This window comes from Glycine soja, chromosome 14, assembly GCF_004193775.1.
Source record: "Glycine soja cultivar W05 chromosome 14, ASM419377v2, whole genome shotgun sequence".
Lineage (NCBI taxonomy): Eukaryota > Viridiplantae > Streptophyta > Magnoliopsida > Fabales > Fabaceae > Glycine > Glycine soja.
The window spans coordinates 49,569,134-49,591,275 of NC_041015.1; the positions used below are offsets into that span (position 1 = coordinate 49,569,134).

The following is a 22,142-nucleotide window of genomic DNA, read 5'->3' on the forward strand; positions in this document are numbered from 1 at the left end:
CACGGGGAGAAAAATGTAACTAGTGGAATCTTGGATTCTTGTCTCACTCTGTTCACAAATTTTCACTGTTCGGATATTTTCACAGTGGCATAAATTACTATAATGTAACCTCCACCTTAAGATAAAATAAAAAGCACTCGTTTAGGATGAAATTTTGAGAGGTTTCTATTTTGGGTGTCCAAATTAAAATTGGAAGATCATGACACTACAATCACCACTACATGAACATTTATGCAAATCATACTAGATTACTAGATTCTATATAAAGCAAAGTATAAGCTTAAATGGAACTAAAATTCGGGATTTCCTAATGTAACCATCATTTTCACTTGCAAAGAAATAAGATATAAAAATATTGACTCAAAAGATACATTTACTACAACAAACTCAATTGGAGAGTAAGAGAGACATCATATAATATGCAAAACTTTAAGGAAAAGGTTCACATCCTCAGCCAAATAACATAAATCAAAAGTAGGACTATGTCCCTGTGTTCCTTCGGCCAACACGAGCAACAAAACCAGCCTTGATTGGAGCAACTGATCTTCCTGATCCACACTGAAAGCAAAAAAAAGAAAAAACATTATAGGATTTTTAATGACAGAATGTAGAATGTCCCTAACACATTCACATTTTGCACTACTGTTACCAAGTATACGATAAACACAACTTTCAATCATTTTGTATCACTACTTTCACAAAATAAACAGTGATTTGACAAGCAAAAAAACATCCTTAAACATTAGAAAGTTACAAAATCCTCGACCACAAATTGAATGAACTACCAATCAAAATCCATTAAGACTAATTGATCATAAATAAAACCAAACATTAAAAGAAACCATCATCTTTGAGAGGATCACAAGGCAGGCGAGAGGAGACACTTGGCATAAAAACTATAAGAGATAGAAGAGAACCAAGCAAAAGTGAAAGAAAATTCACCTTCTCACACCGGAGAAAGAAGAGACGATTCTCCTTTGAAAGTATAGTATCCGGACTCTTGCACCCAAGGCAAATAACATATTCATCTGAGATAAACAAAAAGGTATATCAACTTCAACTGATGGCCCGAGATAGTAGACAGCAAAGCAATAGCCAAGGTAGAGTTATTAAAGTTCATGGCTGCTAGGCTGAATGTATTAAATAAATGGGGAAAATATATAGAGCAATACAAACAACAACTAACTCAACATGGAACTTCCATACTTTTCCAACCTTCTATTTCTGAAACCAAAACAGATTATCACATACAACAAATACTTACTAACATATCGTCGCAGAATTCCTTCAAAGTTCTTTGGTGCAAACCTTCCCTTTACAACCAATCTCTGCTGTCCATCAAGGGAGCCACTTGTACCCAATTCAGCAAGCAAGAAGGCCATGACATGGTCTGGCTGCCGATGCATCCTATATAAAAGATTGTATACAAGTACGTTACCAAAAGGGAAGACAAATATGCCATAGGGGAACACATACAATCAACAAAGGAATAAAAACTAATTAATAATCATCATCATTAGCTGAACAGATTAGTATAAATGTCCCAAACTTCTATTTTGCAGGAATTTATACATTGGGCAAGCATTTTGCATTCATGCAGTAATAGTTAAACCTCAAAAAAATTACAGCAATGATCTGAGAACAAAACTGAAAACTGCTAAATTTTAAAGAAATGCCAGTCCAAAATTGGAATATTAGGAAACTAGTGGAAATTCAGAATCTGTCTGTGATAGAACTCACTGATAGATAAGATATCAGGATTGCTATACTGATAGAACACCAATTATGAAACTGAAATTGAAAGGGGAATTTCAGAGAATTAATTCATCAACACACCTTAAAGGTGGTTCCGGAGCCTCGGGCTCCTCCAGAAAATATTTCTTAGATAAAAGACTAACATACATTCCATCTAACTCCTAGCTTTCTAAACTACAACATCTTAATAAAAAACAATAACTCTCCTTCTCACAGAAAACTCTGCACGGCAATTATTTTCTACATAACTGCCTAACATGACACAAACTGCCATTAACTGCCCGACATGGCAGTTTCTAAAGTCCTTTTGTTGTTTCTGGAGTAAACCTTCCACAGAAGGATGGTTTACTTGGGTTTGGATTCAGCAACCGATCCTTCTCCAACCTAGCAAAATCACGGTCCATATAATGATATACAGTGGGAAGAGTTCCATAACGCCACACCAATAAATGGTGTGTCCAGATTTCATTGAGTGAAAGACAAAATCAAAAATAAAAGAAAATAGAGAAAACACAGAAACAAGGCCAAGTGTTTTGTGAAACAACTTTCATCACATTACTCTGAACTATTCAGCATTTAGCATAAAATATTAACATACGTTTTGCATAGATCCATAAAATTGACAAACACAGTTTTCTTTGTGCCCTCACGAAGAACTTGAGGAGGCCTCATAACTGTCCTTCGCCGATCTCCAGCAAGTTCAGGATTATTTTCACGTAGAATGTTAAACACCCTGCCAAGCAGCTGTACGGAAAAACATCAGAATCCAGAAGAGAGATGTATGATAGGCAAGCCAAGCAGTTTCCAACTAAGACATAACAGAGATTAGTATAAATGTTTTTGGCAATATTTTAAAGATTTATAATTTATAAGCAGACACCGTATCAATAACAATTTCTTACAGATGGTTTATGGTTTAAGGTTCAAGGTTCACCAAGAACAGGCATTTTTTTATCCAAGAAGGACAAAGCGCTCACAATTTCCTATATATTTAGATGCATCACCAAGGCTCACATAAACCATTCGACAAATATTAAATTTTCAAGCATATAAAGGAATCTAAAGCATCAATACCCCCTAATATCACCGTACTAAACCAATGTGGAGAGATGGAAGCGTAGCTGCACAAATGAAAATTCATAATTATGGATGAAAATTAATATCAGCTCAGAAACACTTTTCAACAAAGTGATACAGACGAAATTAAAATAAAATAAGTTTCACATGGACATTTCAATTGAGAGGTCACTATAAATGACAAACCTCCTCATATTCATAATTACGATCACTCCCTTCCCAAGGATAACGAGCCTGGGGAACAACCATTTCTCCTTCATCATCTTCAGGGTGATCTAAAAGCCAAAAAAAGTATAACAAAGTGTTTGATAAAAGTCCATCAAGACATTACTTGCAGTCAGAGCAAACACACAGTCCATTATTCAAACATAAAATATTAACACAAGTATATGCTGCTCACCATCCAAATCTTCAATTGCATCTCCACTCTCATCATTCAAGTTACCCATTTCAACCTACAATCAAACAACATCAAATGCCAAATTGCTTCCAACAAAAAACTAGCTACATGAAAAACTTAAACTCTCAAGAGATAGCAAAAATGAAAAAGCATAAATATGACTTACAGGCTTCTTCTTCTTCTTTTTCAAACCAGTAAATGCAGTCTCAACCCCCTCGGAAACTGTAAGTGAAAAATAAATAAGAATCTTGCATACGCACCAAAAACAAAACCATAAAAAGAAATTCCTTGTTTTATTTCACATACCTGAGAGGTTTTCTGTCTTCTCAGCCAATTTCTCCACAGGTTCATCAGCAGGATCTACAATTGTAATTTTCTTCTTCTTCTTCTTCTTGGTAGGATCAAAAGGAACAATCTGTGATTTAGAAATTAGGGCATCAGAAGATGATACTGCCACCACAAATAAAGTGCCAAGGTGGTTGGTGACCGAAATATGCAACAAAAGACCATTATAACAAATAATTTATAGGAGCAAAACTTTTAAAACCTAATTTTATGGCCTTGCACCCAATTAAGCAAAAACAGTGGGAAAGCATTGTCTAAGTTACAGATAATCAACGGGAAAATGAACTCACTTCTGGAACCTCCTCCTTCATCTCATTTGGTGTTTCATCCGCCATGATTGCTGCAAACATAAGTAAAATTAAGTTAGTACATGATCAGAGAAATAGAAATAAATATAAAAAAATAAAACCAAAATAAAAGTAGGGACAAAAGAGAAAAAAGTAGAAGATTAAGGAAACATAATACTAAATCAAACTCTTTCCAAAAAATTTATAAAAAAAAAAAAAAAAAAACAGCATCAATTTTAGGAAACGAATAACACTCTTAGTTTCTACCAGGTAAAAGTCCCAAACTCGAAAATGCTATATATCATCAATAACAATAATGGAAAAAAAAAGGAAAAATAATTTAAAAAGAAAAAACGCAAGAGAACATTGCTAATTAAACAGTTAAATGTACAACCTGATTTAACACAACAAAAATTCAGAACCTCAATTGCGAATGTGCAAAAATCACACGCTACTTCCAAACAACATTATCACAAACAGAACGAGTACCAGGAGGAACTCTCATCTACAGAAACTACAAAATACAGATTCATACGCAACAACGCGTGCCTTTGAATTAGCTTATTATGTGTGTACTAAACATTTAAAAAAAACGATTACTTTCGCCCTAAATAATCAAATCCTAACACGCCGAAAAGGTGCGACAAACGGATTCCAGAAACACGCATTGAATCGGATAACTTGAATGGGAGAAAGAAACGCGAAAAAGAAGCACCGATTTTGGACATGGAAGAGTGAAGAACGCAAAATCAGTGGAAACCGATTCGGCGAAAACATCAGCGAGCAAAAACCAAAAACAAAAATGGACAAGAATTAAAGAAATGGATAACCGAAAACGAAAGAGAAACCTTATAGCGCAGAGAAAACCCTAGAAGTGAGTGCAGAGAGAATCGAATCCCTTGAGAACAACAGTGAGTATGGCCGGTGGTTGCGAACGAAATGAAAAAACCCTTCTTTCAGATACAAAACGGTGCGTTGCAGCTCCTTTTATTTTTATTTTTCTATTTTCTATTTTTGCGCATTAATGTAGGGTGCATGGGCTTGTATCGTGGGCCTCTGAATGGGCCTAATGAATTTGGATTATTTGGGGCCTTATAATATATTTTGTAATAATTTTATTTTTATTTTCTACCTGCATAAAAGCATTATTGACTATCCAGAAGAAAAACTGAAGTTCCGTTTATTTCTATTTTTTCATTTCCTTTTTTTTAATTACACAAATGATACAAAAAGAAAAGTATTTTCATTAATTTTTAAGATAACATTTTTATAATAATTAAAAAAAAACAGAAAATAAAATTAAAAAGCATTTTATCAAAATAAACAAAATTTATTTGCTTTTAGCGTTCACTAAAAAATGGATGTTGTTTCATAAAAACATCAAAAGGTTAGTATTTTACCCATCTAATGGTCCTTTTGCCAAATACATAAAATTAATCTTCTCGCTGGCGCTATGGCATGCATTTTAAGATAAAATATTTAATTAAATTTAATTTATTCACATATATTAATTAATGTAATAATTGAAAATTAATTCCATATAAATTTAAAATTAAAAACCCTTGCTTGAAACTACCCATAAACAAAGATATCATGATCAGAAAAAAAAAATACCAAAATCAAAGAAAGCATACCAGAAGGCAATAACTAGTTTCTACTAAAGAAAGCGTTAAGAAAAAAATAATTAAATTATAGAAATCGCCACAAGTTATAGCCCATGATTCACTGAAAGGGTTCACTCTATGGTCAAACCTGTCAAAGTCAAACACTCAAACTCAAATAAATATTACCACAGGACAAGAAGTTGCAGGATGTAAAATTACTTCGATTCCTACTTTTCAATCTTCTAAATCATATGCCTTTAAATTCACATATACAAACATGTCAAGTTTTGTTAAATATAAGAATATAATTTATTTATATGTATGATAAGTGTAAAAAAAAATTGGTTTTCATTTTGCAGGATATAAAACTATTAAATTGAAAAACACATATAAGATAGTGAATTGCAAAGGAGTAAGGTCCATTTGAAATTAGAAATTATAATTATAATTTTGGTTAAATTTAAGAATAAGAAAAGATGAGAGAAGATTTTGAACCTGCAATTAGAAGAATTGATGCATGATTGATATTTACTGTTGGAGCATAGTGATTATCTGAATGAAATTGACATGTAAAAAAAATCGTAGGAACTGTATTGTTAGCTAGCGACGTTGATTATACACCATATATGCCAAATTAAATAAAATTGAAAACATCATTTAAAATTTTCCTATTTAAAAAACTAACCAAAATACCAAAAAAGGGGAACTCAAATCACATGTAGGCATGAACTTCCCTTGATTAGTTTACGGGGAATTTATTATGCATTTTTTATATATATTGAAAACTAGTTTCTAGATATAAATATATATTTTAGAAACAACTTTTTAAAAGATAAATAAAAATAGAGAACGTGAAGGAATAAAAAATATTATATATGAATAGAATGAGTATTAGGATGTGCTTGGAAACCCGTTTAATGTATGTTGATCAATGAAAATTTTACATATGTATAAACGTAGAAGCAAAGTGAGTATTGATCGAAGATGAATGTGAGTTTAATGGAACCAATGATATCAAAACACATAATTAGTATTGCAAGTAGATCAAAAAGAAAAAGAAAACACAAATGGAGAAAATTAATTGGTTTGGTACTTCAATATGTCAAATTGTCCTTGATTTTAATCATTTCTTCAACTCAAGGTATTTTTCTATCAACTTTTAGGACTCGATAGTCAGAATATATGAGAATAATGCAAAATATGAAAGTAGGATAAGAATATAATAACTTGTAAATTTATTCAATGTTTAGTAAATATCAAAAAATATTATTGTATTATCTTATCTTGTATTTGTTACCAACCAATAATTGTAAGACTTTTAAAAAAAGAAAAATACATAAGTTGAATTGACTTGCAGAGTTTAAATTCTGCAAAAATTTTAAATAAGTGATTTAATTGTGCTTATAATACACTCTAAAAGTATTGATCCATTGTATGTATCTTGAATTAGGTATTTATGATTATTTTTTATAACAACAATTAAATAAGAATATCACTTAAAAAAGTTCAAAAACTCAATTAAAAAAATTAAGAACCTAATTCAAAATTTGATTTAAAAAAAGGTAAGAGAATCAGTCTAATAACTAAACCTAAAATAATACATAGTGATATTCTAATCAGAGTTGTCTAATTCAGCAAAAAACACAAACAATGAAAAGTAGGGAGAAATTGCAATCAAGAAGGCCAACAAAGAATGGCATGTGGTGAACAATAAAGAATAAAGTTCACAATCTCAAATTAATCTCTAATGCCAACTTATAATATCTAGATTCTAGAGTGAGTAGAGCCATAGACTAGGCAATTGGAGCATTTGGAATTTCAAAGTCATCAATTTGTGTGGAATTGGACCTGTGCTTGACTTGGAAGACCAAATCTGTGGTAAACCAAAGGCCCAGTTTAAGATTCAGCTCCCTCTTCCTTTCCATGTCTCATTCAATCCCCTATTCTCCAATCCGATCTCAAAAACGCATACCCTATCAATCAATTGATTGAAATTGAGACATATTGAACAAGTTTATCTACCTACTCAATCTTTAACTTTCTTCTCCAAATTAGTTTGACTAGTGTGCCTAACAAAAAAATGTTCATTCAAATGCCCTCAACATAAAATAACAAAAATTGGGACAACACAGAGAGAATGGGTCTTTAGGACGAAAAGACTAGGAGACTTCTAGGAAACTATGGTAATATTTTTAGTACTATCAAAAGACCCCTAAGCAAGATTTTGTTTTTGTTTCTATTCACTTTATTAATTAATCACATTTACCGGTTGCTTCGTCTTATTCGGAACAAGTGATGGCTTTATTCACCCAAATTGACCATTTAAATTATTTATAACCACAAATTTGGGTGATATGGAAGCTTATTGGTCGTTTGGAATTTTTCTACTCAGTGCACTTTTGAACATTTTGTCTTTGTCGCATGAATAGTGTTTAGTGCACTTGCGTGAGGGTAAAGGCATGCTATTAGACTTACTTCAACTTTCTACTATTTTCTATGTACCTTTGGTCCCTAGCATCATGACCGAATCATAATATATAAATCGTTTATTAATTTTCCCCTTAAAACATTTTTAATGAACAGTATTTTGCTTTGATATAAAGAAATATATCAACGGAAAAATCTTTGGATTGAGTAGTGAAGCTGAGTTTAATATATTTAAGTAAAATATAAAATTTGAGTCTTATAAATAAAAACAATATGATTAATAAAAAAGACCCACCAAAGATAACTAATTAAATTTATTGACAAAAATTAATTATCAAAAAAATTAATGAATACTCCATATTAATATTATAATTATTAAAAATATATTGGAGAAAATTTAAGTTTATATCTTTCAAATTACATTAAATGTTAAATTGCATATGCTCAGCAAGTCAACATTTTAAATGTTTTGAGTTGATTAGTTCCATTATGGTGTTTAATCTGTATTATCTTTTAAATGTTTGAGTTGATTAGTTTCATTATATGGTGTTTAATCTGTATTGTCTTGACAAGACATAACCAATGAGAATACAAGGTCCTGTGAAAAAGGTGTAGTGGAAAACGTCTTCTTCTTTTCTATATGATTTGAAAATAAATGATTTGGTGAAGACAACGGGCAACAATTGGTTTCTCAACTAGCTTGAGCTTTGAAGAATTGTAGTAAAAGTATTAACCAAAAAAATCATATGCAGTTGATTTTCTTTACTTTTCCTCCTATTCTTCCTTCGCTTTGTGTCACACAAAAAGCTTGTTCCTATCCTTCACCAAACCTTCCTAACTTTACGGTATATTTGGATTGACCAGGGGAAATTAGATGAAGAGGAATAAAATAGAGAGTGAAACATGATAAGATGTATTTTATTCTATTCTATCAAGTACTTTCTTTTTATTCTACTTCAAAATCCAGTTTTGAAGTACCTTCTTTTTATTCTACTTACAATTTGTGGAATGAGATGAAACCAATTTTATCTATTTTATTTATCTATACCAATAATTTATAAAAAGGACTATAATTTTTGTAATTATTTTTTCTGTTTACATTTTTTAGATTATTTTATTATTATTCGTTACATCTTTTAGATCATTTTATTATTATTCTTAATAATATTAAAGTAATAACAATAATTAAATCTCTTTAATTGTGCAAATTAAAATTAATCCACTAACTAAAATTAGATAATCATCCACTAATTACTCTTCACTTTCATTAGACAATTTTATCTTTAAATAATTTTTTAAATTTTTAAATTTTCTTTTAACATATTAACTTTCGACTACTTTTATATTATTAATATTTTTATTCTATCATTTTTTATTAATTATATTTAAATTTTTATTTTTTATTATTTAAAAAATTTAGAGAGATACAGAGTGTCTCTCTTCCCCTAATCATCTAAAAAAGTACGTATAAAAAAACCTCAAAACAAAATTATCTCGTTTTCACTGCAACAAAATTATCTCCTAGGAACTTGAATTAACAATATTATAGTTTATTAATGAAATTTTAAAAAATTGTGATCCTAGATAATTTGGGGCCTGAGACATCTGCCTCATTACCTTGTGGTTGCAACGAGTTTAATTCAGGTCAACAGGTCCTTAAATAATTAAATGACAACTTAATAAATGAACTCAATTTATCAATTTTAAAAAAATGTGCAGACAAAAAGTTAAACAATTAAAAACTTTGGGACCAAAATCACCTAAACCCTGTACAAGGGGACGAAAACTAGTTAATCCTAGTACTAGTATCAACTATCAAGTAGCCTTTTGAGTTGAAGCTTCTTTTTTCTAAGGATCCTTTTGAGTTGTAAAACATCAATTGGAGTCCCTTAGCCCTGTCAGAGGCTAAAATAACGAATATGCTAGAGTTTTCATAGTTAAATTAACACCCAATTTTCCAATTGAATTTTTTCTCTGAAAGATTCTTGAATTAACCAGATACTTGTTCCCAATCAAGACGAACCAACTGGTTTAACACTTTAATGTGTTCTTCATTTCAATTTCAATTTTAGAGAGACCTTGAACCAATCCTACCCAATGAACAATCATACCAACAACAACAAAAAAAAAAATATTTAAACAATATACACTAAGCTTTGAACAAACACAAACCAAGAAATTTCCCATGCAATAAAGGGACTTTCATAGGTGACCTCCCAAAAAAGAAATGTGGCATATATTCCAATTTCCATGGTTGAAACATTTTCATCAAACAGATACTCATCATTAATGAAGAGCAAGTTAATTCGGAAAGGGAAAATAGGCTGTGGGGTTTTCTAGCATCACAGTGTCAAGTGCATGGCAATTATCACCATGTGAATGTAACTGAGTGTATATAAGCCACATGATGATGCCTACTCCATCAACATGTTCCTAACTTTTGTATGTAAATATCACAACTGTGTTTCTCCTTTTTGCTACCCTTTCATTGCCTTACGTGATTCCGCTACTCAACTTGTACCCTCATTTCTTTGTACCAATGAGATTGCGAAATCTTAGGGTGCCCCCTTTAGAGCCTCAAAATCTGTTTGCTTTGATGTTTTTTTATTGTTAAGGTGGATCCAATTGAAGGAAAAAAAAAATATTTGCTATGCGTCAAATGAGAATTATGGACATGAATGAAAAACTTGGATGACGTGTATCTTGAACTCAAATCTAAACACTTGCTATCAAAGCAATCCATAAAATTAAAAATAGTTATAACAACATTATTATTCATATATCACATCTTCACAATATTTTTTATAATTGATTTTCATATCTTTGGCTTTTAGTCACATCAATCATCTTAATACATACTTTCTTGTTTTTTATTCTCTTTTTATTGTACAAAAATATTGTATAAAATATCTATTGAACACGTAAATCAATTCTTGTAATATTATTCCAATTTAACTTACGATATCAAATTCAAGTCCTGAGCATCACCCGTATTAGATACTCTGATAGAGTATTTTGTTGCTTTGTAGTCTTATTTAGTTTGAACTTAATTGTTTCCTATAAAAAAAATATTTATTATATGTACCAAAAAAATTGTACAAACATAATATATGAAAATAAATTTTAAATTATAAGAAAATGTCACATTTGCTTCTGATTTTTGGGTCTCCCCATCAATGAAAATATTTAAAAGCATAGAAACATGTCACCAAGGGGTACGTAATTATGTCGCACACCCAAATATGATTTTGGTCCTACTGCTTCCTTCTAGATAGTAATAATGCACGAATCAGTGATAGAAATGAGGACGAAAAGTTTCTTTCACACCCTGTTAAAAAAACATAAAGGCTCATGAGAAGATTGAAGGGTCGAGTCCTTTAGGACTTAAATGATGGAGGGAGAAAAGGAGAAAACACACAAAAATTATTGCTCCAACTTGCATTGTTAAAGTATATATGTGTGTATGAACAACTTTGACCTTGTGTATGCACCTGAGAGTAAAACCTCTAAGTTAAAAATGCAGATAAAACTGTAGGAACAAAATTAGAAGTTACTTTTGTATGTATGGTTAATGAAAAGGTCGTGAAATTGATTGATGCTTAGCAAAAGCAGCCTCCAGAACTGTTCATGCAATTTAATATAAACTTTATTGTCTCTTTGTCTAGTAGTATTAAATGTATCCATCAACTAAATCAAGAAACCAACAAAAAAAAATGTAGATAACTCGGCATAGGATTTTGCTTAAACTTTTTTCAAAATACATTAAGGATTTTTTTTATAGAAAAATTATAAAATAGTTTTTTATTTAATTATAATTATATATTGTAAAAATAGTTATAATGACAATAGTTTTTAGAACAGTTGAAAAATAGCTCTTCAAAATAATTTAAAATATTATTTTTTCTAAAAAAATTATAAAGTAAATAGAATAAAACCATGTTTTATTAAAAAAATAAAATAAAAAATTGATAAACATATAAAAGATAATAAAAAGAAAATATAAAATATTATAAGTAATGTTTAAAAAACTATTAAAAATATTTATTTACTAAATACTCAAATAAATTTTTTAACTATTATAAAAAAACTAAAAATTAACTAAAATATCTTATATTTGTCATTGAAGCTCTAAACACAATTCAATTAAATTCGGTCGGACAATATTATGGGACTAAAATTTGTCAGCATCTGTATTACCAAATCAGGGAAGGATACTCTGTTCATTATTCAAGTATCTTCTTATCTACATCCTGAAGAAGTGAATATTCAGAAGAAAGAGTACTTGAAAGTTGAAACAGTGTGAGAGCATTTAATAATGCTAAATTACTGTACACAAATTGCAATCTAGTACTATAACATGGTTTCACTTAAATCCTACGTAAGACCATAGAATACTAATAATTTTAGATTAAAAAACAATAATACTAAAAATGGAGATAGTGGATGGCGGCTACGTAGTGTATAGGGTGGTGGGTCGTCATATTTAGGTTTTATTTTTCTTTTCTCAACTTCGTATCTGTTTTGGTCACCAACCGTGGGGCCCACCAAATCAATCCCATTCAAGTGTTTTCACGTTTTAACATCTTTAACCCATTGATTTTGGGAATTTTTTTTCTCTATTGGTTGATTAATTCGCGAAAGAAGATATTAAATAAACAAACTCACATCATATATCTTAGGAATTGTTTGTTATCTATTACTATTAGTCATGATGGTGGCACCAAGCAAGAGCTAGACTCGAGTCATGTCTTAGATATATTGTATTTAAGGATTTATTTGTATAGTGTGCAAATCCTTCAATATATAAGATACCCATCCTATAATATGAACAGAGAACAGAAACTGAGAAGAAAAATAAAAGAAAAAGAATCCAAAGAGAGAAAAGAAGATGAAGATGTTCTCTGTTTTTTGTATATTTGAAACATGTGTCTAAAGACGGTATTTATAGAGCGGGAGAAGTAAGAAAAAACGATAAGAGAATAAATGATAATTAATACATTTAAATAAAAATAACAAAAAAAATAATTGAACGAAAATCTGATTGCCATGATAAAAACAAAAATTCCATAATTTTTGTAATCTCATCATGTCACAAGACACAAGTTTTGAAATACTAAACTACTAATATATAGTGCATAGCCATTAAATTTAAAATGAAAAAGAAAAACAAGAAAATAAAAGAAAACTATGTGGTGCAACTCATTATTCAAAATATCAGACCCACTACAAGGCTGAAATGCTAAAAGAAGGTCCTGCATCGACGTAAGGAAGCTGAGTGTATTTAATGTGCAAGGATTAGAAGAATGGTGTCACTGTCTGAGATTAAATAGGTACATATAAATAACATATAACATGATCACATGTGAATCAAAGTAAAAATTGTAAATCTCACTTTTTGCTAAAAATATATTCAAGAGGTATGTTAATAATTGTTTCAAAAATATCGGTTAAAGTACAAAATTGAAAATTATTAAATAGAATAAATGTTTTTTAAGTATTTTCTAAAAAAATTGACAATTAATTTTTAGAAAATAAAAGTGGAGGAAGAAGATGAAGCAATACAAGAAAAAACATCAATAATGAAAAGTTTGATGTAGAAAATTAATTGATTTAATTTTCTATTAAAAACTAAAAAAAGAAATATTACTTTTAAAAATAATTTTAAAATTATTCATTCTAAGTAATTTTTTTATTTTTAAAAATGAAAAATAAAAAATGAAAACAAATAAACTCATAATCTTTACTAATAGTATGGTAGTAACTACGTGTATTTATTTATTTTATTTCTTGGAATGCTTATGCATAGCAATACATTTTTTTCCTGCTAAAATGGTAGAATGAAAAGAATTTAATTATAAGTATTCAACTAGTTCCTAAGTGTCAGGAAATCTTCTTGAAGATGATTGTTCACCAAGTGATGATGTTAATGGGATTCAAATCCCCACTCATGAAAAAAAAGATAAAAGTTAATTCTTATCCATAATCTAATGTATCAATCCTCATTTATACTTTACTCAATATCACACTTTAAACTAAATTGAAAAAACTAGGTAATTACTTAAGTCCAGCTATTTTAGATTTTGCTTAGTAAAAGATAGGGTTAGTAAAATCTAACTTTTGGGGAAGCAAACACAACCCACACGCAAGAGGATATGTTTCATATCTTCAATGTTAACTTCAGATAATTTTCAAGAGATTCATCAAGAGACACATCTTATAATAAATGCAACTAATGAACATTTTATGTGACCAAAAGTCCAAGCACCTCATCCTTTGAAACTTCCTAGTGTCTACTATTAGGAAGCCTCTTCAGCCGCCGGTAAAGCTTTATTGGTGGGGCCCAAGGCCCATTTGAGAGGCCATTATGTGCAAGCACGAAGCAGCTTGGTGGGCCCACCCGCCATTATTGTAATTAACTATGGAGCCACCTATTTGTGGGCTCACGGGCCCCATGGGCCCACTTTGTTACTTGTCTTTAAGCAGTGGTCAATCAAACTTAGATTTGGTCTCATCTTTGACGCATGTAAAAACTGAAAAAGGAGGGGACAGGGGAACCATAATTGCAGTAAAAAAAATGGGGCTGTGACATGATATTGCTGAAGTGGCCCAATCAAGATGTTGAGATTGAGATATCTTACCAAAAGGTAGAGGCCAGTGATGATAATTATAAATAGTTTTCTTGGAAGATTTTTTTAAATATAGTTAAAAATATCGGGTTCCTTTTATTAAAGCTTTCATTTCTAATTTATATATGTGATATGGATCTCTAGATAAGATGCTATCAGAAGTTACAGGTAGATAGTAGGTAAAGTTTTGACTTGTACGAGGATATTTATATCTCATAAAAAAAGAGGATATTCATGAGTTTATTTTTTTATAAAAAAATTTGTTAGTATTTTGTGTATTGTATGGATAGTTAAAAATAATTCATGATTAATAAAAATGTGAAATTAAAAAAAATAATCAAATACCATATTATTTTAATGGTAAGTTGTAAACATATTAGTATATTTAATGTTGATTAAAAAGTATTAATAAGAAATTAAGAAAATTAAAAAAATTATTGCATAAATAATTAAAGAGTGAAAAATATTGAAAATAAAAAAGTTCTAAAAATAATTTAATTGCATAAATAATTAAAGAATGAAAATATTCTTTTAATTTCATATATAAGTTTAGACGATATGTGTAAAAAAAACATGTATCCCTTTTGTGAAGAAAAGGGGCTAAGCCCATCACAAAAAATGGAAAATTGCAAAAGAAGGAAAATATGAACCGAGATCATGACCCATTTTTAACAATAAAAAGCTTTTGCAAGAGTAGTAAATTATTTAAATATTTTGATTATATAAAATTAAATGATACTCTATAAAATCTTGGGCGAGTAGTAAAGCATAAATTTTGCAATACATCTAAGGGTTTAGAATTAAGTTTCAGTTTTATAAGATCATATTGTAGGTAACAATTTTATTTTTCATTGTTTAATATAACGACTAATAAAATATAATTAGGATATTAAAAGAAACGATTTTTTTTATATTACAGGAAGAAATTCAGAGAAAAAGTGGAAGTTGTAAATATGTCATCATGTATTCCTTTATCTATATTTTTCACTTTACTGATTTCATGTTGTATGAACTACGAAGTCAAAATTTATAGAGCCAGACAATGTTGAATCAACTTGATAAAGAAAAAAATTGCATACGGTAGTTTGGATGTCAACTATAAATTTGATTGATAAAACCTAAAGAGAACTGTGATACGGCATGGTTGAATATTAATGTACTTGGGTTCTGAATTATGATTAGTAATATCCCTGTTGAAATTAAAAGTACAAACAGGGAAAAGTAGCAAAAAGAAAAATGGGAAAAGCCAGGTCACAAATTACACTTAGGGGTGGTTTGATTGTATTCAAATGGAAAAGAAAAGAAGATTTTTTTTTCTTCAAAAATTGGTGTGGATCTCATTTTTCTTTCTTTCAACTTTAATTTAAATATTTTTCTTAATTCTCTTCAATTCATTTCTCCTCCACACAACCAAACTATCCCTTAATAAGAAAAGTGTCCATATTTTATATCTCAAATTGAATTATCCCTATAGAAAAATATTTGAGAGAAAATTTGTTATATTTATGATAATGTGACATTAAATTTAGGCTTTTTAATTTTTAAAATATTTATGTTGCTATTGTTAATTACAACATAAGGTGTCATTTTTGTAATAAAAATGTTTTCAAAACTAAACAACTAATATTTTTCCATTTTAATGAACAACGAAGTATTGCTCTGTTTTTCTTCCATAAACATTATTTTTATTAATGATATTTAATTGTAAAGCTTGCAAGTGGTTGTACTTTTTAGTTCATAATAATGTTGCTTTAGGACCTTGATTTTGAATAAATCCGCTCTAGGGCTATCATTATGTTAATAAATCAGCATGGCATGGCCTCAGATTGGTAAGACTCATAGCCAATGTCAAAGATCAAATAAATATTCGGTTAGTCTAGTGCATAAGGTGTACTCACTGCTTTGATTAATTACTTAGACTTAAACCTATGGTCGGTCAAAAAGAAATTAATTTTTCAAAATTATTACTACTATAACTTTCTTTTTCTTTATTAATATATACATATGGTGCTTATCATAGCTTTATTTTTCTTTATTACTATATGCATATGTTGCTAATTGTAACTTACTCCCGAATGGTACAAGGACTAACTCTGCTTAATGCTCTAAGTTGGCTCAACTAGTGCAAGATATTCAAATCAGCTAAATTAATTCTATCCTCCTCAAGTGCCTGAGTTTATATTTTCTTTTGACCAATAGTTTTCTTGATAGTACATTTCTAAAAACAAATCAATTTCTTTCTACTCCTTTTCAATTTCTATTTAAAAAAACACAAGTCTATTTCTAATTTCAACAAATACCTCCAAAAAGATATTTTTCATAATAAAATAAAATTGAAATTTGTATAAAGATAACATCTAACCACTTTTATTTATCCGTTAGTTTTTTAATTTCTAACTAATTATTCAATTTTTAGTCCACTTTTCAGTTTCTTTTTTCAAACATAATCTTTATATATGTTAATTTTAGTCCTTGCATGTATCCACATATAAATTTAAATTTACATTTATGATCATATTATTTTCTATTTCTTGTTATTTGTTGACTCGTTGATTCTCCAATCAAATAGAAAATTTATGCATCGTAGTCATTCTTTTCTTTCATAGGATCATGATTCATTCATATTATTCAATTGTCCTCTAATATGCGCTCTGTGATTAGACACGAATGTTGTATGGTTCTACTACGAGTAATATAACCTAACCTTCAAAAAAACAGAGAACAAACACTGAATTCGAATAGATGTATAAGACTTTTCAAATCTTTCCAACTCAAACTTTCTTAAATATATATTTTGAAATGTTATTCTCTGATTTGACAAATCGACATAGTACACTTTGAAGAATCAATAGAATCCCACTTGCAAGAATCTCATTATTAAGCATTTTTTTAATATAAAAAACACATCAAAACATTAGTATGATGTCTGTGTTGCCTAACTAAATCACCCCTTAACAATTTCAATCACGCATGCAAATAAAAAACACAAATAAATAACCCATAAAGCAAAGACATCAACTTAACCAAACCAAAAACAATAAACAAAAAAAAAAAATCTAACAATGAAAATGGAATGATTCATGTATGAACAATGAACATACACTGATGGTTGAGATTCAGCGGCCAATTTATCACAACGTGTCCCCTCTAAGTTAACCCATGATCTATATATAGACAATACCAAAGTTTCTTTAAATAATTATCAAAATTTATATACCGAAATTACAATATAGTCCTTCCTTCTCAAATAACACCATCTTTCCTTTTCTCCTTTTCTCACTCACTAGTTTTGACACTTCATTTTTTTTTTCTTCTTTTCATGATAATAACTACAAATTAAACTCTACCAAATACGACACAAAGAATCGCCGTTTCAGGTGGTAGTAAAATGCGACTACATAAAATTTTGTACCAACAACTCTACACTCTTCCAAAGCTCCAACGAGTACGACAAAATTTCAAACTTGGACAACGAGAGGGGGAGGGGGGCAATTTCGGGATTTCCAACTCACACTTCCGCAATGCAAACAGGGTGTAATTTACCAAACTGTCCCTGAGATTTTTATCACTAGTAAGGCCACGTCATGAACTCGTCCAGATCGAATTCATCAAACGCCTCCTCCTGCTTCTTCCCGTGATGACACGTCAGCGCAACGTTAACGTTAACTTCCGGCAAACTTAACGGCGCGTCGATGTGGAACCCGAACGCGTCAACGTCGAGATAACGGAAACCGTCGAACGGCGTCGAGTCGCACTCGTAGGCCAAGACGGACGTCGGCGAGGCCACTAGGTCCGAGTACGACGCGCCGCCGTCGGAGCTGAGGTTGTCCGCGGCGAGCGGTGGAGACTGCGCCGTAGCCTCCGGCGCGAGGGGGAAGTTGGTGACGGCGTTGGGGCCCTTGAGTTTGACGGCGGCTCTGTCGTACTCCGTGGCGGCTTCCTCCGCCGTGTCGAAGGTTCCGAGCCAGAGGCGTTTCCGGCGGGTGGGGTCGCGGATCTCGGCCGCCCACCGCCCCCACGGCCGCTGCCGGACGCCGCGGAACTTGTTGCGGCGGCGGGCCTCGGCGGAGGAAGGTGGCGGCTTTTTGTTGGGTCTCTTGCACTTTAGGTTTTGTTCCGATGAGGTGGAAGCTGAAGAGTAATAAGAAGATGAAGGGGAAAAGGAACTATTATGTGATAGAGGAAGTTGCATGTTGATTTGGGTGATTTCTCTGTTCACTCTTCTTGTTTTTTGTTGCTGCTGCTGTTGTTCTTCGTCGGAGGAGTCAGAATCGGTGGCGTCATGGTCGGTGATTATGATCCGAAGGAGCCTCCTTTGGGTTTTGGTCTTGGTTTTGCATGGTGGGTCGTCCTCAAAATGGGAACTTGGGGATGCTAGGTTCATGGGGTGGTGCTTCAGTTTTGCGTGTACGGACATGCCTAAAAGAGTGTTTTTGGAGTGGTTAAGGATGTTTTTGTTTGAGTGAGAGAGGGAAGAGGGAAGGTTGTTGTGTGATGGTGTTGGCTGGAGTGCATGAAGGGTGGGGTTTAAAGAGTAAGAGAAGAATTTAGAGGGTATGGGGGAAAAGTGGACAAGTAGATGTATATGCTGGGGGGGAATTGAGACGTTTGGAAACACTTTTGGTGGTGGTGAAGCAGAAAGAAAAACCAAGATGTTTTATGGGTAACAACTTTTGCTTTTCGTCTCTAGAGATATATTCCAAGAGAGAGAGAGAAAGAGAGAAGAGAATATGGCCAACTTTGGATGCGCTTCAAGTGAAATCTCACTCCACTCACATCAACAACAACAACAACAACAAGGTTCAAGAATTCAACGCTCAACCTTGAATCCTTGGTGATCACAGAGAAGGGTTTTGGCGGGAAGGCAGAGCAAAAGAGAGTTATGCTAATAAGTAATAGCCGGAGTGAAGATAGAAAGAGAGAGAGGGATTGTGAGAGTGGGAGGTAGAGAAAAACGGAGAAGAAAACAAGATGAAAGAGGAAAGGTTAAAGGGTATTTATAGTGCACGGGGTGGTATTTGCCCCATTGGATATTTCACAAAACATTTTTCTCGTGAGAGTAGGGTTTTGGAATTGAATTGGAGTCATTCAAGTGAGGTAGTGAGTGTGAGTGAGTGGAGGAGGGTCGTGACTGCGTGTGCGTGTGTGAATGTGTCCTTGTCCGGGGTGGAAAAAATTATACTAGCTTCAATGTTCCAGCTGTCAAATTGGTGACGTGTCCTAACCCAAATTTTCCTCAACTATAATCCCACTCTTACTACTAGACATCAAAATTCCACTCACATACATATTCCTACTCCTTCTCTCCTTAATTAACCCTTTCACCTTTTTACTCTTCAAAATTCATAATCATCTCCTTTTAAACCCTACCTAATTCCATTTTGTTCCTTTTACTTCTAGCGGGGCTTATATTCACAAGGGGCGTGCTTTCTAATGGGGCATGGATGACGTTGCCTCTTGTGAGCTTTAGTTATGACTTTTAAAAACTATTTTGTTGCCTATAATAGTTGGTTTCTGTGTGAAAGGGTTACAGAAGAGTGAAAACCGTCCCAACTTTACACGTTGGTCAAGCTTGCCTTAGCACCATGCCAAACGCAATTGACGAGTCCCTAGTTTGGAAACCTTTTTCTCTCAAAAGAACAGTAACGTTGAAATTGCGCAATTGGGGTGTGTGTGTGTTTGTGGCTTTCTAGTTATTACCAACGCAGTCCAATAACCTAGAACCGTGAGAGAAGAAAAACAACATTTGAATCTCGTATGTCTAAAACCAAAAACAACTAATGATCACCGAGGATGTAAATTAATTGTGTAAAATTGTTCTAGTTTGATTAAAAAATTTAAATTCAGAGTCTTAACATATAATTACGTTAAATATTTATTGGAAAAATTTTGTTATTATTCACATTTGAATCTCGTATGTCTAAAAAGCTAGAAGTTTTATAACCTTTCAAATCCTAGTATGTGTGTTAACCTAAGTGAAAACAAGAAAATTCACCCTTATTTATAGAATGTGAGGAATCAAAAGATTAAAATCCAATTATTTAGTTATAGTTTAATTCGCTATTCTTAGTCAACTTACTTGACCTAATAGTTATAGTCACTCAAGTATTATGCTTAAAAGACATGAGCACTTACATTATTCGATCCACTAAAGTTGTGATCCACAACTCTTCAACCACAGAGTGAGTATGAAAGGCATGAATACTTATCATGTTTAGTCAACCTACTTAACTAAACGATCTAATTATTTATTATAGTATTACATAATTCGAAGAAAATTACCTTCAATAAAAAAATATAAGTAACAAGACTCTTTTCAGTATTTATATTTTACTGTGGTGGTGACTAATACCACAACTAACGACACTGTTGGTTTGGGTATGTCCAACACATGATGAGTCTGTAACAACACCCTTTTCAGTACAAATTTCTGCACCGTTTGTCTACCCGGGGCTTGCAGGACACACTGCTCCGTTGTATGCATTAGTTATCTGCAACAAAAAGTCGGAATATCATTATATATATGCACGGATTTGATTTCAACAACGAAACCAAATTTGTGTGGTGGCCAAGAAACCAGTTTTTGTAATGTTTTACCTCAAAGGACAAAGGTAGATGCTACCCTTTTGACTAGAACGCAAAACTCACCGTAATTGTGTGGGACTAGGAGCCTCCAACGTATACTAATATAGAAAGTTTTACTATTTAGATAATTTGAGATTTTAGGAAAATCATCTATGCACACTTAACTGCTAGTAATTGATACTAAAGAAAGATAGAGAGAATGAGAAAGAAATATACATGTAACAAGCCACATGATATAACAAAAAATTGACAAACATTAATGAATTTTTTTTACAGTAAAAAATATTAATGAAGTTAATATATAAGGATGTTTATATATGATTATTAGTAATTTTAAATGCATCACAGATGACATTGTGATGAGGATACATTTCAAAGTATGAAATGAAGAAACAAGAGTTTGTTTTATTAAGACTAAATGAGGTTTTAAGTTTATTTAAATCGATAACCAAACATGCTATTAAACACCAGCAAGCAATTGAACCTAATTCCTTTCCTCTAGACACAGCTAAAAATTTAGTATGATGAACATACTGAACAAAACATATATAACAAAGTTTTATATATTTTCTTGCCTTACTCTTTTAAGCTTCTAAATCTTTTATAATAACAAATGTTGTGTCATTTACCTGATTTTTTTTAACTAAATGAGTTGTATGAAAATTTATCCCTTCTATTTCTTTTAGTTAAAGGTTATAACACAAAGTTAAAAAAAAAGTTAATTTTCAATTTTTTAAATGGTTACTTTTTTACATTTGATATACTATTATTTTTCTTCTTTATGTATAAGAATGTAACTAATAAAGTAATGATTAACATTGTTTTAAAATTTTAAAATAAAAAACCTTCAAAAGTTACGGAAATAATAATTAATTTTTTGATACCATAAATTAAAATAAAAACAAAAACACAAAGCTGGAAGACCATGACACACCCATGTCTCCCCTCACCCCATCTGACCACCTCTGCTTTGTTTGAAGGGAAAACAAACGATTCTCAATCGCTAAAGACATCTGTCTAGGTGGTTCTTATTGTT

The 22,142-nt window shown here is 31.4% G+C and overlaps 2 protein-coding genes across 2 annotated transcripts; both read right to left on the reverse strand.

The window, feature by feature from the left end:
* Positions 1-275: 275 nt before the first annotated feature.
* LOC114382969 (eukaryotic translation initiation factor 2 subunit beta-like) lies at positions 276-4,859 on the reverse strand. Its single transcript, XM_028342521.1, has 10 exons — positions 4,713-4,859; positions 3,868-3,917; positions 3,539-3,647; positions 3,399-3,454; positions 3,233-3,287; positions 3,019-3,107; positions 2,354-2,499; positions 1,265-1,407; positions 943-1,028; positions 276-558 (listed from the first exon to the last, which is right to left on the reverse strand). The coding sequence occupies exons 2-10, from the start codon at positions 3,910-3,912 to the stop codon at positions 481-483; spliced, it is 807 nt and encodes a 268-aa protein (XP_028198322.1). The 5' UTR covers positions 3,913-3,917; positions 4,713-4,859; the 3' UTR covers positions 276-480.
* A 12,745-nt stretch (positions 4,860-17,604) lies between these two features.
* LOC114385016 (pathogenesis-related genes transcriptional activator PTI6-like) lies at positions 17,605-19,578 on the reverse strand. The gene has a single exon (XM_028344942.1). It carries the CDS (start codon positions 18,936-18,938, stop codon positions 18,090-18,092), a length of 849 nt encoding a protein of 282 aa, XP_028200743.1. The 5' UTR covers positions 18,939-19,578; the 3' UTR covers positions 17,605-18,089.
* Positions 19,579-22,142: the final 2,564 nt, after the last annotated feature.